General features: G+C 39.1%; 1 protein-coding gene and 2 pseudogenes across 8 annotated transcripts in view; 2 read left to right on the plus strand and 1 right to left on the minus strand.

Annotated features, from left to right (window-relative positions):
* Nucleotides 1-24,673, plus strand: part of TP53BP1 (tumor protein p53 binding protein 1) — a 141,327-nt gene that overhangs the window by 88,301 nt on the left and 28,353 nt on the right. For all 8 annotated transcript variants that reach the window (XM_037834143.1, XM_037834146.1, XM_037834145.1 and 5 more), the window contains one exon: nt 11,296-11,448. In XM_037834143.1, coding sequence (XP_037690071.1) covers nt 11,296-11,448 — 153 coding nt within the window. The remainder of the gene's footprint in view (nt 1-11,295; nt 11,449-24,673) is intronic.
* LOC119532093 lies at nt 18,635-19,561 on the plus strand (annotated as a pseudogene).
* On the minus strand, nt 21,817-22,159 carry LOC119532096 (annotated as a pseudogene).

A 24,673-nucleotide genomic window follows, 5' to 3' on the forward strand; every position in this document is an offset into this window, starting at 1 on the left:
GCCCTGGCTAGCACTTCAGCACAATGTTGAATAACAGTGGTGATAGCGGGCATCCTTGTCTTGTTCCTGATCTTCGAGGGAAGGCTTTCAGTCTCTCACCTTTGAGTACTGTGCTGGCTGTGGGTTTTTCATATATGCTCTTTATCATATTGAGGAAGTTTCCTTCAATTCCTACCTTTTGAAGTGTTTTTATCAAAAAGGGATGTTGGATTTTGTCGAATGCTTTTTCAGCATCTATTGAGATGATCGTTTGATTTTTCCCTTCTGATTTGTTAATGTGTTGTAATACATTGATTGATTTTCTTATGTTGAACCATCCTTGCATGCCTGGAATGAACCCCACTTGGTCATGGTGTATGATTTTTTTAATGTGTCTTTGGATTCGATTTGCAAGTATTTTGTTGAGGATTTTTGCATCTATATTCATTAGGGAGATTGGCCGGTAGTTTTCCTTTTTTGTAGTATCTTTGCCTGGATTTGGTATTAGATTGATGTTAGCTTCATAAAATGAGTTAGGTAGTGTTCCATTTTCTTTGATGTTTTGAAAGAGTTTGAGTAAGATTGGTGTCAGTTCTTTTTGGAAAGTTTGGTAGAATTCCCCTGTGAAGCCATCTGGCCCTGGGCATTTATTTGTGGGAAGCTTTTTGATGACAGATTGGATCTCTTTGCTTGTGATTGGTTGGTTGAGGTCCTCTGTTTCTTCTCTGGTCAGTCTAGGTTGTACATATGTTTCCAGGAAATTGTCCATTTCCTCTACGTTATCTAGTTTGTTGGCATACAGTTGTTCATAGTATCCTCATAATTTTTTTAATTTCTTCAGGATCTGCAGTAATGTCACCTTTCTCATTCATTATTTTGTTTATATGGGTCTTCTCTCTTTTTGATTTTGTCAGTCTAGCCAGGGGCTTGTCAGTCTTGTTGATCTTCTCAAAGAACCAACTTTTGGTGTTATTTATCCTCTCTATTGTTTTTTTGTTGTTTATGTCATTTATTTCTGCTTTAATCTTTGTTATTTCTTTTCTTCTACTTGGTTTAGGATTGGTTTGCTGTTCATTTTCTAGCTTCTTCAGTTGATCCATTAGTTCTTTGATTTTGGCTCTTTCTTCCTTTTTAATATATGCGTTTAGTGCTATAAATTTCCGCCTCAGTACCGCTTTTGCTGTATGCCATAGGTTTTGGTATGTTGTGTTCTCATGCTCATTCGTCTCTATATATTTAGTAATTTCTCTTGCTATTTCTTCTTTAACCCACTGATTGTTTAGGAGTGTGTTATTTAACCTCCAGGTATTTGTGAATTTTCTAAGTCTCTGATGGTTATTGACTTCTAATTGTATTCCATTGTGGACAGAGAATGTGCTTTGAATAATTTCAATCTTTTTAAATTTATTGAGGCTTGTTTTATGTCCCAGCATATGATCTATTCTGGAGAAAGTTCCATGAGCACTAGAGGAGAATGTGTATCCTGATGATTTGAGATGTAGTGTTCTATATATGTCTGTTAAATCCAATTCATTTATCAGATTGTTTAGGTTTTCAATTTCGTTACTGGTCTTCTGTCTGGTTGATCTATCTATAGGAGAGAGTGATGTGTTGAAGTCTCCCACAATTATTGTGGAAACATCAATTGCTTCCTTTAGTTTTGCCAGTGTTTCTCTGATGTATATTGTGGCACCTTGATTGGGTGCATAAACATTTATGATTGTTATTTCTTCTTGTTGAATTGCCCCTTTTATTAGTATGTAGTGGCCTTCTTTGTCCCTCAAAACATCCCTGCATTTAAAGTCTATTTTATCTGAGATTAATATTGCTACACCTGCTTTCTTTTGGCTGTAGCTGGCATGAAATATTTTTTTCCATCCTTTCACTTTCAATTTCTTTGTGTCCCTGTGTCTAAGATGAGTCTCTTTTATGCAACATATTGATGGTTCATTTTTTTTGATCCATTCTGTGAATCTATATCTTTTAATTGGTGAGTTTAATCCATTTACATTCAATGTTATAACCGGAAGGCATTTCTTGAATCAGTCATCTTATCCTTTGGTTTATGTTTGTCATATATATTTTTCCCTCTCTCTGTTAATATCCTTTAATGTACCCATACTGAATCTCTTTAGTACTGAACCTTTCTCCAAGTCTCTCTGTCCTTTCTTTGTTTCTCTGTCTGTAGGGCTCCCTTTAGTATCACCAGTAGGGCAGGTCTCGTTAGCATATTCTCTCAGCATTTGTTTGTCTGTGAAAAATTTAAGCTCTCCCTCAAATTTGAAGGAGAGCTTTGCTGGATAAAGTATTCTTGGTTGGAAACTTTTCTCTCTCAGAATTTTAAATATATCGTGCCACTGCCTTCTTGCCTCCATGGTGGCTGCTGAGTAGTCACTACTTAGTCTTAGGCTGTTTCCTTTGTATGTGGTGAATTGCTTTTCTCTTGCTGCTTTCAGAACTTGCTGCTTCTCTTCCATATTTGACAGTGTGAGCAGAATATATCTCGGAGTGGGTTTATTTGGATTTATTCTATTTGGAGTTCGCTGGGCATTTATGATTTGTGTATTTATGGTGTTTACAAGATTTGGGAAGTTTTCCCCAACAATTTCTTTGAATACTCTTCCTAGACCTTTACCTTTTTCTTCCCCTTCTGGAACACCAATGAGTCTTATATTTGGACATTTTATATTATCTATCATATCCCTGAGGTCCATTTCGATTTTTTCTATTTTCCCCATTCTTTCTTTTGTGCTTTCATTTTCCCTTCTGTCATGTTCCAGGTCACTGATTCGTTGTTTACCTTCCCCTAGTCTTGTAGTATGAGTGTCCAGAATCTTTTTAATTTAGTCAACAGTTTCTTTAATTTCCATAAGATCATCTATTTTTTTATTTAGTCTTTCAAGTTCTTCTGTATGCTCTTCTAAGGGTCTTCTTGATGTCCTTTATATCCTGTTCCATGCTCTTCTTCATGTCCTTTATATCCCGTGCCATGGTCTCATCGTTCATCTTTTGTTCTTTGATTAGTTGCTCTAGGTACTGTATCTCTTCTGATCTTTTGATTTGGATGCTTGGGCTTGGGTTATCCATATCGTCTGGTTTTGTCATATGCTTTAAAATTTTCTGTTGTTTTTGGCCTCTTGGCATTTGCTTAACTTGATAGGGTTCTTTTAGGATTTGTAGACCAATTGAAATCCTTGTCTCTAATTTGTCTGATCTGCAGCTTCGTGGAGTACTTTAACTAACCAGCAGGTGGCGTCCAAGAGCCACCTGTTCCCCTCAAGCCAGTTCTCCCCTGCTTTTGCCTTTGTGGTGAGTGGGGGAGTGGTCCAATTGGTGTACCAAGCTTGCGTGTGTAGTTGGTATTGCCCGCCCTGTATAAGGGGCGTGTGTCTGGGCGGTCAGGGAGGGAGGAAGGCTCTAACAATCACATCTCCGTGGTGTTCCTGGAGTTTTAAAGCTGCTGCAATAGTCTAGTCTTTCAGTTCAGTCCTGCCATAGTTTGTCTCTGCCGCTGACCCACAAGTCCTTGGTATGTCCCCTGAGACTTGCGATTTGGTCCCTCTTCCAGGCCTTGCACCCCCTGGTCCTCTGTTGAGGGATGACTGTGCTGTGTCACAGGTGAGTGCCGTCCCCCCAGGGCGGTTCTGGGCTACAGGGTTGTCTGGGGAGGCTCCCGGTCTGCTGAGTGGATGCCCCCCTTTTCTTGGGAAGTTGTGTTTAGTGAAGTTTCTCAGCCACTGGATTATTGCCTTTTGTCTCAGAGCTCTCTTAGTTCTGCTCTTGTCTTGACCTGCCCAAACTGCATGTCTTTGAGGCTTTCTGTATTGGACTTCTTAGATTAATTGTTTTAGAAAAAGAAAAAAAATAGGGCCCTCTTGGCAAATCTAATGGGTTATTGAAATGCTAAGAGACAAAGCAATTAGGGCCTTTAAGGAAAAGTCCAGAGGGCAGAGAGCTCAGTTTTTCTTCGGGATTTGCATATGAGCCTAAGGGCCTGAGCTCTGCCCTTCCCCTCTCTGTGTTCACCAGAACTCCAAAAAGCCTCTGCTTTTCTTTTTGGGCCTTTCTTGCTGTTTCTTGCTGTTCCTGTCTCCTCTCTGCTGGCGTGGCTGCTCTCAGATTCTCTGGTGTCTGGTCTCAGACTGTCTATGATTGGAGTTTGGATCAGTAGATTGAGTTTCCCGTAAGAGCTGCCACTGCATTTCTCCCTTCTCCTTCCCAGCGCTGACGGCCCCTCCTCCCATGGGACTGAGCCTGGCAGGGAGGGGCGCGGGTCCCCTGGCCACAAAAACTTACAGATTTCGCTGATCTCAGCAGTTCGACGTGTTCATGGGTGTTGTATGAAGTATGCCCAAAGTCAGATTGCTCTGCAGTGTCCAGTCCACGCAGTTCCTGGCTTTCTACCTAGTTTCCTGGAGGAGTAACTAAAGCATACACCTCACCAATCTGCCATCTTGCCCCGCCTTCCCCCAATCTATTTTTGAACATTTTCCTTACACGGGAGAGAATAAGAATAAGAATAAAAAGTAACAGTAAAAAAGAACACCCAAACCACCACCCACCACCCCCAATCCCACCCTATGTTTCATTTAGTTTTTGTCCCCATTTTTCTACTCATCCATTGATACACTGGATAAAGGGAGTGCGATCCACAAGGTTTTCACAATTACACTATCACCCATTGTAAGCTACATTGTTATACAGTCATTTCAAGAGTCAAGGCTCCTGGGTTAGAATTTGATAGTTTCCGGTATTTACTTCTAGCTATTCCAATACATTAGAACCTAAAATGTGTTATCTATATAGTGTGTAAGAATGTCGACCAGAATGACCTCTAAACTCCATTTGAAATCTCTCAGCCAGTAAAACTTTATTTTGTTTAATTTTCATCCCCCTTTTGGTCAAGAAGATATTCTCAATCCCACGATGCCAGGTTCAGATTCATCCCCAGGAGTCATATCCTGTGTTGCCTGGGAGATTTACACCCCTTGGAGTAGGTCCCACGTAGTGGGGGAGGACAGTGAGTTCACCTGCCAAGTTGGCTTAGCTAGAGAGACAGGGCCATATTTGCTCAACAAAGAGGTACTCGGAGAGACTTGAAGGCACAATTATAAGCAGGTTTAGTCTGTCCTTTGCAGTAACGAGCTTCATAAGGGCAAGCCCCAAGATCAAGGGCTCGGCATCCAGACCGTCAGCCCTCAGTGTTTGTGAAAACATCAGCAGCAATCCAGGTAGGAAGTCCAACACTTGGGCGTTTTACCCCAGCTCCTCAGGAGGGCCCTGTATATATTTTTTTATTCTCTGCCTAAATTACTTTGGGATGTGTTGCTATTTCACGCTACCTACCATATCTCACTTCCTATTCAAAGTTCCATGTAATTATGGTGTTTGAACAAACTGACTGTAGAAGGTATATTGTTTAGAAAATACAGATCCTGCACCAAATATACATCTCTTCCCTTGGTCTCACATGGAAGTTGAAGTTTTAAAACATTGTCAGTTTTGACCTTTACCCTTTGGCCCAGTTTGCCCTAATCTTAACCAGATCTGCTTCATTCGTATCTCTAATTGAAGACCGGGCTCTTTTTCAGCTTTTTTTTTTTTTTTTTTTTTAACATTTGCTGTATGCACTAATACTGACATTCATATCTGCTGAGCTCTAGCTCTGAGTTTCAGGTGTCACACAGATACCCAATGTTCCAGAGACTGATCAGGTTATACACAAAGGTATCAGCATCTCAGAGTTTGAGATAGCCATTACAATTCAGGAATAGATTTGACTGCTGTAAGAGCTTACAATCTGGGGACCATATGATAATTGTTCCCCTGATAGGCTGTGCTCTAAGATTCAATTCTGAGTTTACATGTTGTAGTTAGTCCATATTGGTGAGGCATTATAGTGTTTGCCTTTATTTCTAGTGTACTTCACTTAAAATGCTGTTTACAGGATCCATTCACCTTGTTGCATGTCTTACAGCTTCACTCCTTCTCGTATTTGCTCAATATTCCATTGTAAGAATACACCATAGTTCACCATTCTGTTGTTCATTTGATGTACCCTTAGGCCACCTCTACCCATTGCAAATCATGAATACTGCCTTCATAAATACCAGTGTGCAAGTGTCCATTCATGTCTCTGCTCTCAGATTTTCCAAGTACATACCCCATGATGAGGTGGCAGGACCTGATGGCCCCCACATGCTTAGCTTCTTGTGGAACTGTCACACTTAGCTCCAGAAAGGCTACACCATTCTGCCTCTTCATCAACAGTAAATAGATACATCTCTCTCTGTTTTCTCCAGTACTTTTATCCCTATTTATATATTTTCCTACAGTTTTATAAAGATATGTTCACATAGCATGCAATTTTCCACAGAGTACAATCAGTGTTCACGGTATCATCATACAGTTGTACATTTATCACCACAGTGAGCCCTTGAACATACTGAATACTATGAAATAAAATTTTTTTAATGAATAATAAAAAAGATAATGAAAAGAAAAATAAAATGTCATGTAATTCAATGTAATATTAAGGACAAACAACAACATCACTACCAAGAATCCCATATCCCTTCCTTATATCCCCCTCGTACACATTTAGCTTTGGTATGTTGCTTTTGTTACATTTAATGGAAGCATATTACAATGTTACTGTTTGCTTTATGTTTTTCCCCAGTACTGTCCCCTTTTCAGCATTCTGCATGGTTGACATTCATTTGTTCTCCTAGATGTAAAAACATTTTTGTATTTGTACATTTAGTAACAGTCATTGGCCACTCCAGTTTTTGCTGTTATACAGTCACAGTCTTTATCATCTGTCTTTACCTCTGGTGTCATACATTCCCCTATCCCACCTCTTTCAGCTTTACTCACAGACATCGTTGTTCAGTATACTTAGAATATTGTGCTATCATCACACAGTATTATGCTGTTTCTGGATTGATACAATCAATCCTGCTGAACATTCTGTAATCCTTCAGCATCAAATGTCCGATCTCTACCCTCTTTCTGTCTCCTGATAACCTTTATTATCAGCTTTTCACGTCTTATTTTTTCCTCTTTCTCCTTTTATCCTTCCTGATAATCTTCATTTCTGCAGTCTTCTTCAAACCTCTCCTGTCTTCTCCTATCAGCCTGTAGTACTCCCTTTAATACTTCATGTAGTGCTGGTCTCTTATTTGCATACTCTCTCAGTGTCTGTCTGAAAATATTTTAATCTCCCTCATTTTTTGAAGGACAGTTTTGCTGGATATAGAATTCTTGGTTGGCAGTTTTTCTCTTTTAAGTATCTTAAATATATCATACCACTGACTTCTCACCTCCATGGTTTCTGCGGAGAAATGTGTACCTAGTCTTATCGAGCTTCCCTTTTGTGTGATGGATTGCTGTTTTCTTGCTGCTTTTAGAATTCTCTCTGTCTTTGACATTGGACAATCTGATCAGTAAGTGTCTTGGAGTAGGTCTATTGTGATCTATTCTGTTAGGGGTACGCCGTACTTCTTGAATCTGTAATTTTCTGTCTTTCATAAGAGTTGGGAAATTTTCAGTGAGTATTTCTTCTATTATTCTTTCTTCCCTTTTTCCCCTCTCTTCTCCTTCTGGGATACCCGTAACATGTATATTCGTGCACTTCATGTTGTCACTTAGCTCCCTAAGACCATGCTCGTATTTTTCCATTTTTTTCACCATCTGTTCTTTTGTGTGTATGAATTTAAATATCTTGTCTTCCAGTTCACTGAACCTGTCTTCTGCCTGTACAAATCTACTCTTGCATCCCTCCATTGTCTTTTTCATCTTCTCCATTGTGCCCTTCATTCCCATAAGTTCTGCCATTTGTTTTTTCAAGTTTACGGGTTCTTGATGGTTATCCAGTGTCTTCTTTATATGCTTCATCCCTTTTTTCACATCTTGCCTCAGTTCGTTGAATTGATTTAGCATTAGTTGCCTCATCTCCTGTATCTCGGTTGAACTATCAGTTTGTTCCTTTGGCTGGTCTATATTTTTGAATTTCCCAGTATGACTTGTTATCTTAAGTTGTCTAGGCATCTTATTTTCTTGATTAGTTTTTTCTGGAGCTCATTTTCACTCTTTTACCTAAGGTTTTCTTGTTGGTTGGCTTTGTTCTCCAACCTTTGGTGTTCAGTTCAACTTATTCTAGACCTCTGACTTAGGTTCTAAAATCAGAATTTTTCACCTCTTGTTTTTCTGTTTCTTGCCCTACCTCTATGTAGCCTTTTTGTGAGAGGGTCTCCAGATATGGTTGACCCCAGTTAGGTTTTCCCAGTCTAGAGATGCCCAGATCTCTGGAGGATATGGAGTTTCCCTGAGAATGAGACCCTCCTATGAGGCTTCTAGACTCTCTGCTTTTCCTATCCTCTCCAGCAGGTGGCACTTGCCAGCCCACAGCTCCCCCACCAATGTAAGGAGGTGTGATGCCTTTAGTTCTGGTGATTCTGATCCTGTTGGGGGCATGGCTGACTGAAGCTGGTTTTTGAATTCTAGCCCCTAGGGTCTGAGTTCCCAGAAGGAGGGCTGCCACTGGAGCTGGACCTCCCTCCACTCTCCCAATCATAGGAACTCCAGCTGTCTCCCAGGGGTACTTTCCCTTCTCCCATCTCCTCTTTGGGGTAACTCCAGCTTAATTCCTTGGTCAGCCTGAGTTGCCAATAAAAGACTGGGGTGGAGACTTTCTTCAGAAGTGAATCTGGAATTCAAAGAAGTTCTAGGTACTCTGTCTCCCCAGAAGACTGGCCTAGACCTTCAACTTGGGCTGTTTGATAGATATTAACCACATATGTTACTTCACATTTTCAAGCCATATGTTACTTTTAATTAAAAAAAGGCAAAAAGAAAAAAAAAAGAAGTCCCTTTTTAAAGCCTTTTCCCGGCCTGGAAGTTTTGTCAGTGTCAGAATAGGGTATTTGAAGATGTGCTTTGGGCTACTATCTGGATAATTGCTCTCCAACAACTTTAATTCTGCCGTTGCTGCTGGAGGGGAGAGGGGGGCGGCTATTGAAGTGTAAAAAGTTAAGGAGTCAGACAGGGGAAGGGACAAAATGTAGGAAAAAAACAAAGCATTTTTGGAGCCAGGGAATGGGTACCTGCTTTTTTGTGCCCCCCGCTTCCTGGAGCCCAGCCCATCTCTAGCAACCCCGGCTCCAAAAGTTAATTAATTAATTTGTTAATTAATTCTGTAGTTGAGGCTGGGTTGAGTCCCCCTTCTTGCTCCCAGCAGATTGTTGTGGTTTTTTTTCCTTTCAGGGAGCCAGCTGCAAGAAAGTCCATGGGGTCTGGGCGGGGAGGGACCTCAGACCCCTGGTTGAGGGAGCTTACGAATTTTGCTGCTGTCTTAGCTTTTCCACGTCTTCCAAACTTGTGTATGATGTGTGACTGGTCACTGGAGACCCCGAAAACCCTGTTTCATACAGCTGCTCTAAGGGAGAGACTAAATTCCACAGCTCACCACTCTGCTGCCATCTTGCCCCACCCCCATTACCTGTGTTTTTGATGTCATATTTAAGAAGCCATTGCCAAATCAAAGGTCATGAAGATTTGACCCTTGTTTTAGCTCTTAAATTTAGGTCTTTGAGCCATTTTTAGTTAATTTTTATATATGACATGCTTTATGTAAGGTAAGGGTCCAACTTCCTTCTTTTGCATGTAGCTATCCTGTTGTCCCAAAATCGTTTGTTAAAATGTACTTTCTCCCTTGATTGGCCTTGGCACCCTTGTCAAAATCAATTAACCACAGATATGAGGATTTATTTCTGAACTCTCAATTCTATTCCATTGGTATGTATGTGTATAGACCATGCCAGTAGTACACTGATTTGATTATTATAGTTTTGAAATCAGGAAATATGAGACTCCAACTTTGTTTTTCTTTTTTAGTATTATTTTGTCTATTCAGGGTCCCTTGAAATTCCATATGAATTTTAGTGTGGGTTTTTCCATTTCTGCAATAAAAGCTCTTGGGATTTTGATTGCATCAACTCTGTATATTGCAGTTATCATCTTAACTATATTAAGTTATTAAGTCTTGCAGTCAATGAACATTGGATGGCTTTCTATATATTTAGAAATTTAATTTCTAAATATATAGAAATTTCTATACTATATAGAATCGCTATATTATATATATATAATTTCTATTATATATAGAATTTCTATATTTTATGTAATTTCTAAATATATAGAAATTTAATTTCTTTCAGCAGAGTTTTCTGGTTTTCAGTACATGAGTTTTACACCTCCTTGTTTAAATTTATTCCTGGGCATTTTATTCTTTTTAATGCTATTGTAAATGGAATTGTTTGCTTAACTTCCTTTACAGATCGTTCATTGTTGATGTATAGAAATACAATCTGTGAGTAGAAAATTATGTACACATGATAATGAACTTGGTTGGTATTTTAGTTAACCCAGTTGCTTGTTTGAATAGAAGTGTTAGTTTATTATATTTCTGTCAATCAGAGATAATACATTTGAATTGTTTTGGAAGTATTGGATTAATTACACCTGCCCTGAATTTTCCAGTAGGAATTTGTCTAGCACAGTGCCTGGCATTCATAAGTTTTTCAGTAAATGTTTGTTTCATGTTTTCTGAATGACAAAGACTCAATTTCCCTAAATAATTTTCTGTTAACAATTGTCATACAAATATAAGGTCTTATTTAAACTGTTTAACTGATTATTCTTTATAGTAGAACTAATTACATAATCTTAATTTGCTAATGTTTCCTGTTTCTGAACACTACGTCAACTCTCTAGCCATAATATAGTCTTTAGATTATTCAGTATTTTATATTTAATACTGGGAGAAATCACTGTACCTTGTTCCAGGTATAAATAAACTATTTTTCACTACTAGAGCAGGAAAACAGACCTCACTGAGATTAGCAGGTATGCCCTTCTGGTTTTATGTAAAGGACTAAGTAATGCCTTGTTTTTTTTCAGGAGATTCTAAAGAGCTATTGCAAGTATAAGCTGTATACTGATAGACAAGTCAGCATCAAAATCAGAATTACCATCTAAAAATATATACTTTTGGGGGTTAGAGGTTCACCTATAAGTTGTGATTCTGATTTAGAAAGAAATAGGTTATTTTAGGTCATGCTGATACAAACTCCTCCTCATATCTGGCTATAAGTTGGTCCATCCCGATCTTATCTATAGGTGAAAATAAAGTAGCTGGAAAATTCTATCACACTAGATTCATAGAACCTCTGAACAGTGCTCATGATGAAGAAGTCAGTTTGTGATACTTTCCGTTTGCCATGAGGCCTGTGCTTGTGTTCTATTTCTGTATCACAGGGAGAGGAAGAGTTTGATATGCCTCAGCCTCCACATGGCCATGTCCTGCATCGCCACATGAGAACAATTCGTGAAGTGCGCACAGTTGTCACACGTGTCATCACAGATGTTTATTATGTGGATGGAACAGAAGTAGAAAGAAAAGTAACTGAGGTAATAATATACCCTGGATCTAAATGGCAGATTTCTTTCTAAAGAAAAATCACTCTGTCTCTCCCACTTTCTTGTGCAGTTAGCTACTAACATTGTATTTTTTTCATCTTTTTTATTAGAAAATGAGAAGGGTAATGTATGTGACTACAAGTTACGAGACTGGGTTAGAAACCAGAAGTCTTGAATTCTGTCTTTCCCAGCATGGGTATGCTGTTAGACATATGGCCAGTTACTTAACTAATCCCATCATTCTTTCCTTTTCTGTAAAGAACAGATTGATAAATCTCTGTAAATCTCTCTCAGTATAAATATAAAGGTTTCAGATACTATTTTTAATCCTTCAAAGCTCTAATAAAGTTTGGAACTCTTTGTTTAGCTGCATATGCTTCCTTATTGTATGTCATTGTTTTCTCAGTATTTTCTCGTGTGTTTCCATGTGTTTATTCATGTTTTTTCTTGGTCTCTGTGAGTGTGGTTACAGACATGTTGGTAAGAGATGTACCCTCACTTCTTAGTAGGATTCATTATGGACTTATTTCCACTGTTGGCGTATCATAGGCGTATGTTGTTTGTTACGTTGGACATCGCATGCCAACTTTGTTTAGATCTAATACTGGCCAAAGTTTTACAGATTTTCTAGAATTAAAGGTTTGGGACATTTCTTGGTACATATGTTTAGATCTGGGAACCATTTTATTAATTGATAAGAGGCCTCGTGTTTTCTTACTTCCTTTTCTTTCTTTTCCCAGATATTTTTCTTTAATTCTGACTGCTAGCGAAATAGGACATTATGCCCAGGGAAAATTAAATTATGATGTTTAGTTTTATTAAATGAAAATATTGCTAGCAGTGTTCAACAGTGGGCCACTGTGGCCCCGATGTCGGTAACATTTGATGTTACTTTAGCACTAAGATGAGCACTGAAACTGTGAAGATAAAGACAGTGTCCCTCTTCTCCAGGAGCTTATAATTGACATGGGGCAAATCCAAAACTTGATGATTGCTGTTGTAGAAGTGTGGAGAAGAGTGTGTTAGAAAGAGGGGAGAAAGCCTACAAGCCTACCTGAAGGAGGCTGAAAGACCTCATAGGAGAGGGTAGTGCTCAAGAGTGTGGCATATAATGTTGAATAGTGGGAGAGAAGGACATTGCGGTTAGAATGAAAAGTTGTGTAAATATGTAGACAGCATATCATGCTTGAATATCTAGTAGCACAATATGACAAGAATGTGCAGGAAGGAATTTCCAGGGTAGATGGTGGAGTAAGGAGCTCCAGGACTCAGTCCTTCCACTAAAATAGCTATTACATAGGCAAGAACTGTTTGAAACATTTGTTCTGGGGCTCCGGAGCCCAGAAGAACACTGTACAGCATCCAGGGAAGAGCAGGAAGAATAGGCTGATAAAATATGGTGAAGGATAATGAGTTGTTCTCTCTGTATGGTGGGGCTGATGCCCATCTCCCACTCATGCAATGGGCTGCCTTGGGGTCTGCTCCCTGGCTAGCTTACTGAGTACAGAAAGGGACATGCTGGTTACACAAAGGGACATAAAAATTCTCTTCCCCAAGAAACATGGATGGGTACAGTGGATAACTGTTTATGACTCTTGATTAGTGAATTCAGATCACTGGCTCCGGGCTCTGAGCTAGTGTTTTAATCTGCCCTGGATAAAGGTAGTGACAGCCATTGTTAAACTCCACTCCTTACAGGGATAGAGAGGTGAAGATTTAAAGATACAGCATTTCCTCAGGGATCCAGGGGACGATTAACTGAATGGCTGCATTTGCTGGGCAGCCCAGGAAAGTACATATCTGAGGTGAAGTCAAAGAGGCTTTTGATGCCCTTCCTGATCTCTTCCCCAGGGAACTTGGGAGCCGGTCTGCACCCTCTTTGTGGGTCCTTTACCCTATTTTAAGTGGGAAATACTGATTTGTGAAAGTCTTCTCCTGGGTGGCCCTCCTCCAGAATTTACCCTCTAGGCAAAAGCAGCTAGAGACAACAAAAGGAGTGTACTAAACTAAAGAGGCAAAACAAAAACAAACAGAACAGATCAAGATTCCTGGAGAAGGAACAGAGAAAAGGAAGCTCTGTCCTGGAGGTGAAACAATTGCATAAAAATTGCCATCTTAAAAATTGTACTGCTTATCCAGGGCAAGAATCAAATGAATAAGAGATATAAAAATCTAATCAGTTAAACAGAGGCTATTCTAAGAATAAGGCTGACTATTCGAATGTCAAAGAACAGCCTTAATACAAAGCCAATCAAAAATAAAACCCTACACAGGAGAAACTGACTGTCAGGGTAAACTCATCAAGACGATCAGATGCCTAGACATCAGCAAAAAACTACAAGCCATGTTAAGATATGGCCCAGTCAAGCGAAAAAAAAATTAAAAACTTCGGAGGAGATACAGAATTTGGAACAACTAATTAAACTCAAAGATGTTCAATCTGTCTCCTAAATAAATTCAAGGCGATGAAGGAAAATATGGCTCAACAGGTAAAGGATATTCAGAAGACAATGTGTAAGTATAAAGAAGAATTTGAATGTATGGAAAGAAACAGGAGAGAGTAAAAATACACAGAGGTGTATAGCAGCAGGTTTAAACAGGCAGAAGAAAGAATCAGTGAACTAGAAGACAGGACAATTGAAATCTTACAGACAGAAGAACACAGAAAAGAATGGAAAAAATTGAGCAGTGTCTCAGGGATTTGAATGACAGCACAAAGTGCACAAACTTACCTGTCATGGGTGTACTAAGTAGAGAAAGGAAAAAGTGCAGAAAGAATTTTTGAGAAAATAATGGCCAAATATTTCCCAATTCTTGTGAAAGACATAAATATACAGGTACAAAAATCGCAACATACCCCAAACAGAATAAATCTTAATAGACTTACTGTGAGATAGATGGTAATCAGAATGTCAGGTGCCAAAGAGAAAGTGAGAATTCTGAAAGCAGCAAGAGAAAAGTGATTTGTCATATACAAGGCATCTACAATAGACTTAAGTGCCAACTTCTCATCAGGAACCATGGAAGTGAGAATGCTAGTAATATGATACATTTAATGTACTGAAAGAGAAAAACTGCCAGCCCCAAATTTTTCATATTATCAAACTGTCCTTCAAAAATGAAGAGTTTAAAATTTTGACAGAAACTGAGTTTGTCAACAAGAGATCTGCCCTACAAGAAATACTAAAGAGAGTTCTTCAGGCTGAAAGGAAAACAAGAGAGAGTGGTTTGGAGTAGTGTGAAGAAATTATCAGTAAGGGGTAACTAAAAGAGTAAAAAGAGAGACCCAAAAAAAAGTGACATTTAAACCCAAATGATAAAATGGCTGAAGTAAGTGCTGCCATTACAGTAATAACATTGAATATTAATGGATTAAACACCCCAATCAAAAGATAGAGATTGGCAGAATGGATAAAAAAGCCTGATCCAACTATATGCTGTTTACAAGAGACTCATCTGAGACTCAAGAGACACAAACAGGTTGAAAGTGGAAGGTTGGAAAAAGATATTCCATGAAAATAGTAACCAAAAAAAAAGAAAAATTAGCAAATAAATAAAAAATAGGGTTAGCTGTACTAATGTCAGACAAAATAGACTTTAAATGCAAAACTGTTATTAGACAAAGAAGGACAGTAGTATATATTAATAAAAGGGGCAATCCACCAAGAAGAAATAACTATCATAAGTATTTATGCACCTAACCATGGTGCCCCAAAATACATGAGGCAGACAGTGGCAAAACTGAAGGAAGAAATAGATGTCTCTGCAATAACAGTTGGAGACTTTAATACACAATACACAATTTTGCCATCAACAGATAGAAAATCTTGACAGCGGATCTATAACAAGACAATAATCTTGAATAATATAATAAATGAACTAGATCCAATACCAAACACAGAACATTGTACCCCCAAACAGCAGGGTATACACTCTTCTCAAGGGTGCGTGGATAGTTTTTTAGGATAGGTAAAAAAACAAGTCTCAGTAAATTTTAAAAGATTTAACTCATGCAAAGGACTCTGACCACAGTGGAATGAAGCTGGAAATCAGTAACAGACAGAGAACTGGAAAATTCACAAATATATGAATGTTAAACAACACGCTATTAAACAACCAATAGGTCAGAGGAAATTGGAAGGGAAATCAGTAAATATCATGACAAATGAACATGAGAAAACGACGTATCAGAACTTATGGGATGTAGCGCAGCAGTGCTGAGAGGGAAATTTATAGCCCTAAATGCTTACATTAAACAAGAAGGAAGTGCTGAAATCAAAAACCTAATTGTAAACCCGGAGGAACTAGAAAAAAGAACAGCAAGTAATCCCAAAGCAAGCAGAAGGAAAGAAATAATAAAAACTAAAGCTTAAATAAATGAAATTGAGAATAAAAAACAATAGAGAGAATTAATAAAAAGAGAAAAAGAAGATGCAAATAAATAAAATCAGAAATGAGAGGAGGGACATTACTACTGACCCCATAGAAATAAAAAGGATCATAAGAGGTTATGGTGAACAACTGTATGCCAACAAATTAGACAACCTAGATGAAATGGACAAATTCCTAGAAACACACGATCATTCTACACTGACTCAAGAAGAAATTGAAGACCTCAGCAGACCAGTTAGAGGTAAAGAGATTGAAACAGTCATCAAAAACCTCCCAATAAAGAAAAGCCCAAGACCGGGTGGCTATACAGGTAAATTCTACCAATCATTCCAGTAAGAATTAATACCAATCCTGCTCAAACTTTTCCAAAAAATTGAAGGAGAGGGAGCATTCTCCAACTCATTCTGAAGCCAACATCACCCTAGTACAAGAAAAAGAAAATTGCAGATCAGTTTCTCCTTATGATGAATATAGATGCAAAAATCCTCAACAAAATATGTGCAAATCAAATCCAACAGCACATCAAAAGAATCATACACCACAGTGCAAGTGGGTTTTATCCCAGGTATGCAAGGGTTTTTCAGCATAAAATCAATTAATATAATACACCTGTTCCTGTTTGCTAATACTGCAGTTTTGCAAAAATCCAGAAATGGATTGGCTTTTATAAAGGGGGTTTATTTGGTTACTGAGTTACTGACTTAAGGCCATAAATTGTCCAAGGTAAGGCATCAACAATAGGGCACCTTCACTGGAGAAAGGCCATTGGCATCTGGAAAACCTCTGTTAACTGGGAAGGCACGTGGCTGGTGTCTTCTTGCTCCCAGTTGCGTTTCAAAATTGGATTCTCCAAAATGTCAGCATCAGCTTTTGGTGGCCGTCTTCAAAATGTTTCTCTAAGCTGTTCTGAATTCCTTCTGTTTGTCAGCTCTTTTATATGGCTCCAGTGATATAATTAAGACCCACCTTGAATGGGTGGGGTAACACCTCCATGGAAATTATCCAACAAAGGTCTTGCCCACAGTTGATTGAGTCACTTCTCCATTGAAATAGTCAATAGGTTCCAACCTAATCAACACTAATACATCTGCCCCCACAAGATTGCATTAAAGAACATGGCATTTTGGGGGACATAATACATCCAAACTGGCACAACACCAGATTAACAAAATAAAGGAGAAAACCCACATAATCATCTTGATTGATGCAGAGAAGGCAGTTGAGAAAATCCAGCATTCTTTCTTGAAAAAATCACTTAGAAAAATAGGAATAGAATGAAACTTCCTCAGTATGAGAAGGGGAATATATGAAAAACCCACAACTAACATTGTACTCAGTGGTGAAAGACTGAAAGCTTTATTTCTAAGATCTGGAACAAGACAAGGATGCCCAGTGTTACCACTATTACTCAACTTTGTGCAGGAAGTTCTGGCCAGAGCAGTTAGGCAAGAAAAAGGAATAAAAGGGGAGCATGCGGGGTGGACGCAGGTCTGGGGCAACCGCGTCCCGCTCCCCTTCCCCTGAATGCTGTCGATTCGCGTTCTGGTGGGGGATCCCTGCTTCTAAGGCTCAGCTTCCTCCCCTGGAGAGTTCGGATGATTCTTCTGCCCTCTGGTCCCCAGCGAGGACTGAGCGCTGAGCAGGAGACTCCAAAAGCATGCGGTGGGATTTCGGCAAATGCCTGAAACAGTTACGACCTGCGATGGATTTGTAGCCGATCATCTGATGCTTCTGAGCAGCAGGGCTTCATGTGTCCCGGCCCGCGGGACGATCAACGGAGGCTCCGAGTCCTGTGAGGGAGGAATGGTATGGGACAAGAGACACGAGGAATGACAGCAAGACAGGTTTCTGATCAAGCTGCAAAACTTTATTGAAGAGGCAGGGTATATATACTCTAGGAGAAGGGGAAGTGGCTAGCAAGGGCTCCTGGCGGTCTAGGATTGGTGGCTGCTGTTGCTAGGGCGGATGGCAGATGTAGGGTTAGCATTTTTGGCGCGAACTAGCACTTTTGGCGCGAACTACTTCCGTAAAGAAGGCTGAGGGTAACTTAAGCTATTGTTGTATCAGCCCTGGCGGCCATGTTGCACATCTCCGGCATAGCTGAAGGTGGACTTCATGCATGCTACCTTAATCGCCCTCTACATTCACGGAGCACCCATGACTGGATATAGACCTTACTACATGCTGGTCCAAGGACTAGCCTGATGGCCACCACTTGGTACCCTTTGCACACAGCAGGAGAGGTCAACATGTGGAGAGAGCAGAAAGGAGAGTAATAAATAACACATGTGATGATGCTTCACAGGACAATTTGTTCATGAGACTTTTTCTTTAATGAAATTTTATAAACAATTATATGCAAGGCCCTGGAGTTAGAAAGATAAATCAGTCACAGATCTTAAACCACAACAAGGCCCTGGAGTTAGAAAGATAAATCAGTTACAGATCTTAAACCGCAGCAAGTTCACAAAGAGTAGTCTATGCAAGATCTGGACACAATTAAACATAATAAAGGACAGAAAGCAGCAAATAGTAGGAGAAAGTCAAAGAAAGTGCTATGGAAGGATACTGAGGAAAAGAGGTCAGTTCTGGTTAGGGTTAGGTAGGTGGGTTTGGGGTATTGGAATTGTTCCCTAATATTTAGTCAAACAGAGATGGGAAGAGGAGTATCATGAAAGTAATCGTCGGGTACATAAGAGTAATATCCACTTTTTAAGGTAAATTCAAATTTCATCTTCTTTTTATGTCATTTTCAAGGTATCATTCTTAGGAAACGAAGGAAAAATATACTATTATATAGACCTTACACAAACAGGACAGTGTATGCTATAATAAATTTTTTCATTAATGTCACTGTCATGTTTTCAATCAAAAGAATAATAAAAAGAGCTGTTTTTTGGCTCTCTGAGAAGGACCATGGTGGTTGGAAAGAACAAGCGCCTTACAAAACATGGCAAAAAAGGAGCCAAGAAGAAAGTGGTTGATCCATTTTCTAAGAAAGATTGGTATGATGTGAAAGCACCAGCAATGTTTAATGTAAGAAATATTGGGAAAACACTACTTACACGGACTCAAGGAACCAAAATTGCATCTGATGGCCTTATGGGTCGTATTTTTTGAAGTGAGCCTTGCTGATCTGCCGAATGATGAAGTTGCATTTAGAAAATTCAAGCTAATTACTGAGGATGTGCAGGGCAAAAACTGCCTAACCAACTTCCATGGCATGGATCTTACCCGTGACAAAATGTGTTCCATGGTCAAAAAATGGCAGACCATGACTGAAGCTCATGTTGATGTCAAAACTCCCGATGGTTATTTGCTTCATCTTTTCTGTGTTGGTTTTACCAAAAAACGCAACAATCAGATTCGGAAGGCCTCTTAATGCTCAGCACCAACAGGTCTGCCAAATCCGGAAAAAGATGATGGAAATCATTACCCGAAAGGTGCAGACAAATGACTTGAAAGAAGTGGTCAGTAAATTGATTCCAGACAGCATTGGTGAAGACATAGAAAAGGCTTGCCAATCTATCTGTCCTCTCCATGATGTGTTTGTTAGAAAAGTAAAAATGCTGAAGAAGCCCAAGTTTGAATTGGGAAAACTTGTGGAGCTTCACGGTGAAGGTAATAGTTCTGGAAAAGCAACTGGAGACGAGATGTGCTAAAGTGGAACGAGCTGATGGTTATGAGCCACCAGTCCAAGAATCTGTGCAAAATTCAGACAAAATAAAGTGTTATTTGTGATGGGTAAATAATAATAATAATAATAATAATAATAAATTAAATAGCCAAAAAATAAAAAATGAAAAAAATAAAGGCATCCAAATTAGAAAGGAGGAAATAAAACTTTCACTGTTGGCAGATGACATGATCCCATAATATAGAAAGTTCCTGAAAATGTACAGGAAGGCTTCTTAAGCCATTAAATGAGTTCAGCAGAGTGGCAGGATACCAAGGTCAACATGCAAAAATCAATAGTGTTTCTATACACTGTTATTGAGCAATCTGAAGAGGAAATCAAGAAAAAAGATTCCATTTACAATAATAACTAAAATAATCAAATTCTAGGAATAAATTTAACAAGGTTGTAAAGGACCTATACTCAGAAAACTATAAAACATTGCTGACAAAATTAAAGAAGACCTAAATAAATGGAAGGATAATCCATGTTCATGAATTGGAAGAGTAAATATCGTTAAGATGTCAATTCTACCCAAATGGATTTACAGATTCAGTGCAATCCCAACCCCAATTCCAGCAGCCTGTTTTGAAGTATAGAAAAGCCAATTATCAGGTTTACTTCGAAGAATAAGGGTCCCCAAATAGCCAAAAACATCCTGAAAAAATAGAATGTAGTTGGAGGAATCACAATTCCTAACTTTAAAGCATATTATAAAGCTACAGTAGTCAAAATAGCATGGCACTGGCATAAGGATATTTATATATATATATAGACCAGTGGAATAGAATTGAGAGTTAAGAAATAGACCCTCACAACTAGGCAAATTGATTTTTTTTTTTTTGCTAATGCAAATAAGCTTTATTACATCAAGTAATAAATACATACAAAGATGCAAACAGGTTTAGTCATTTTTTTTCCCAGACATTTTAATCAACTTTCAGAAAACACAGAACTGAAAATCTATATACAGTCTCAGTATGAAAATTTTCAGGGGTCCTTGTTAAATATGATAGGTTGCTCTTTCTTCTGTATTTATAACTTGTGCACTTTATAATTGACTTCAAAGCACTAATAATTATGCAAATGTTTAATCAACAAAAAAGTTATATTAAGCAGAATCTACACGTATTGCCAAACTGGGTCTGGCTACTAAGTAAAGCGTCCCTTCAGTATTTACTAAAAACATGATCCTTAGAGTTCATTAGCTTATGCAAATGAATGAAGAACAATTTAGGTAACAAATGTATTCAAAAGAGAAGATGAAAGTGAGATACTGGTATCTTGGAGTCACACTACAGTTTGATGATAGGTAACTTTTTCCATGTTTTTTTTTTTTTTTTTAAATCAATGCTTAAGGTAGAAAACCTAAGTACTTCTGTTCTAGTTTGCTAATGCTGTCAGAATGCAAAACACCAGAAATGGATTAGCTTTTATAAAAGGGGGTTTATTTGGTTACACAATTACAGTCTTAAGGCCGTAAAGTTTCCAAGGTAACACATCAGCAATCAGGTACCTTCACTGGAGGATGGCCAATGGTGTCGGGAAAACCTCGGTTAGCTGGGAAGGCATGTGGCTGGCGTCTTTTCCAAAGTTCTGGTTTCAAAATGGCTTTCTCCCACGATGTTCCTCTCTAGGCTGCATTTCCTCAAAAATGTCACCCTTAGTTCACTTGGGATATTTGTCCTCTCTTAGCTTCTCCGGAGCAAGAGTCTGCTTTCAACGGCCGCCTTCAAACTGTCTCTCATCTACAGCTCCTGTGCTTTCTTCAAAGTGTCCTTCTTGGCTGTAGTTCCTCTTCAAAATGTCACTCTCAGCTGCACTGAGTTCCCTCTGCCCGTCAGCTCATTTATATAGCTCCACTGATCAAGGCCCACCCTGAATGGGTGGGGCCACACCTCCATGGAAGTATCTCATCAGAGTTATCACCTACAGTTGGGTGGGGCTCATTTCCATGCAGACAACCAAATCCAAACTTTCCAACTTAATCCCCACTAATATGTCTGCCCCACAAGATTGCATGAAAGAATATGTCTTTTTCTTGGGGACATAATACATTCAAACCGGCACAACTTCCTAACTATTTAAAACACAAATCCTAATCAACTGCAGAATCTCTTCTCAGGCTTGAAGTCTAGGTTCAGAGTCTAATGAACCATGGTAGGGAAATGGAGAGAAATAAAAACAAACTGTTAACATTTTGAAAACAAGAGTTTCATCTTAACAGGGAAGATGAACTGCAACTTCTCATTTTATAAAAAGATGGAAAACCTTCAAAGCTAATGAGATGGCTAGGATCTGGCATTCCATTCTGTTTCAGCCATGCACTCCCGAACCAATCCTCTAGCATGAATGATGCCTCATTTTAGTATCTGCATGGCACTGTTTCTTCCTGTGTAGGTGGATCTCTTTTCCCAACTCTTCGACGATGGCCAGCAGCTCAGCATATTTGCTTTGAGGTACTTGGCTGTTCTCAGTTCCCTGGGTGTAGCAAAGAGATGGTGGTCCATAGTCACTCAGCAGCTGGTGGTACTGTGAGGATGTTGCCATGCTGGTAGAATTAGAGGATACACTTCCAGCTGCGTTGAGGGAGGCGATGGGCATGTGCATATTAAAGTTGGGTTTGTAAGACATCCCTGCGGGCGACGGGGTATGGGGGTGTGGGGCCGGGCCTGCGGGAGTCGGTGGCGAGGCCTAGGCAAATTGATTTTTTTTTTTAATTCAGTTTTATTGATATATATTCACATACCATACAGTCATCCATGATATACAATCAACTGTTCACAATACGATGCATTCATCACCACAGTCTATTTCTGAATATTTTCCTTACATCAGAAAGAATCAGAGTAAGAATAAAAAATAAAAGTAAAAAAAAGAACACCCAAACCATCCTCCCCCATCCCACCCTATTAGTCATTTAGTTTTTATCCCCATTTTTCTACTCATCCATCCATACACTAGATAAAGGGAGTGTGATCCACAAGGTTTTCGCAGTCACACTGTCACCCCTTGTAGTCTACTTATTATATAGTTGTCTTCAGGAGTCCAGACTACTGGGTTGGAGTTTGGTAGTTTCAGGTGTTTACTTCTAGCTATCCAAGACATTAAAACCTAAGAGGTGTTATCTATATAGTGCATGAGAATGTCCACCAGAGTGATCTCTCGACTCCATTAGAACTCTCTCAGCCACTGAAACTATTTCATCTCATTTTGTATCCCCCTTTTGGTCAAGAAGATATTCTCAATCCCATGATGCCAGGTCCAGATTCATCCCCGGGAGTCATATCCTGCGTTGCCAGGGAGATTTACACCCCTGGAAGTTGGTTCCCACATAGGGAGGAGGGCAGTCAGTTCACCTTTAGAGAAACAGAGGGCCACGTCTGAGCAACAAAGAGGTACTCAGGGGGAGACTCCTAGGCACAATTATATGCAAGTTTAGCCTCTCCTTTGCAGCAATGAGCTTCATAAGGGCAAGTCCCACTATTGAGGGCTCGGCACATCAAACCGCCAGTCCCAATGTTTGTGACAACATCAACACCAGTCCAGGTGAGGAAGTCCCGCACTTTTGTACCTTCCCGCAGTTCCTCGGGGAGGGGAGCTGTAAATATATTTTTTATTCTCTGCCCAAATTACTTTGGGATGTGTCACTATTTCAGTCTAACCTATACTAACCTACTGTATCTCACTTCCTATTTAAAGTTCCATGTAATTGTGGTGTTTGAACAAACCGACTGTAGAGTTATACTGTTTAGAAAATACAGATCCTGCACCAAATAGACATCTCTTCTCTTGGTCTCACTAGAAGTTGAAGTTTTAAAACACAGTCAGTTTCTACCTTTACCCTTTGGCCCGGTTTGCCTAATCTTAACCAGATCTGCTTCATTCATATCACTAATTGAAGTCTGGGCTCTTTACCAGCTTTTTTTTTTTTTTTTTTTAACATTTGCTGTATTCACTAATACTGGCATTCATATCTGCCGAGCTCTAGCTCTTAGTTTCAGGTGTCTCAGAGATACGCATTGTTCCAGACACCAATCAGGTTATACACTAAGGGATCAGCATCTCATAGTTTAGAGATAGGCATTACAATTCAGAAATAGAGTTGACTGATGTAAGAGCTTACAATTTAGGGACTATTACAATAATCATGTCCACATTAGGCTATGTTCTAAGATTCAATTCTGAGTTTACACATTGTAGTTAGTCCATATTGGTGAGGCATTATAGTGTTTGCTTTTATTTCTGGCGTACTTCACTCAAATACTGTGTACAGGATCCATTCACTTAATTGTGTGTCTCACAGCTTCACTCCTTCTCGTAGTTGCTCAATATTCCATTGTATGCATGCGCCACAGTTCACCATTCTGTTCCTCAGTCTGTGTACCCTTAGTTCACCTCCACCCATTGCAAATCATGATTACTGTCTCCATGAACAAGAGTTTGCAAATGTCCATTCATGTCTCTGCTCTCAGATCGTCAAATGACATACCCCATAATGAGGTTGCAGGACCTTATGGTCTCCACATACTTAACTTTTTGTGGAACTACCACACTGACCTTCAGAAAGGCTACACCATTCTACCTGCTCATCAACACTAGATAGGTACTTCCCTCTCACCATGTTTTCTCCAACACTTTTACTCGTATATATATTTTTTCCTACAATTTTATAGTTATATTCACGTACCATACATTTATCCACAGTGTACAATCAGTTGTTCATGATATCATCATAAAGTTGTACATTTATCACCACAGTCAGCACATGAACATATTGATTACTACAAGAAAAATTGTGTTTTTTTTTTAGCAATAAAAAAAAAAGATAAAAAGAAGAGTAACATGTCATATAATACAATAATAGTATGGACAGAAAATAACACCACTACCAAGAATCCCGTATTCTTCCCCTATATCCCCCTCTCATATACACTTAGCATTGGCATGTTGCCTTTGTTACATTTAATGGAGGTATATTACAATGTTACTGTTGACCATAGACTCCAGTTTGCTTTGATTATGTTTTTTCCTGAATACTATCCCTTTTTCAACACTCCACATGGTTGACATTCATTTGCCTCTCCCACATGCAAAAACATTTTTATATTTGTATATTTAGTAGGAGTCATTGGCCACTCCGGATTT

This window comes from Choloepus didactylus, chromosome 4 (assembly GCF_015220235.1).
Source record: "Choloepus didactylus isolate mChoDid1 chromosome 4, mChoDid1.pri, whole genome shotgun sequence".
Taxonomy (NCBI): domain Eukaryota; kingdom Metazoa; phylum Chordata; class Mammalia; order Pilosa; family Megalonychidae; genus Choloepus; species Choloepus didactylus.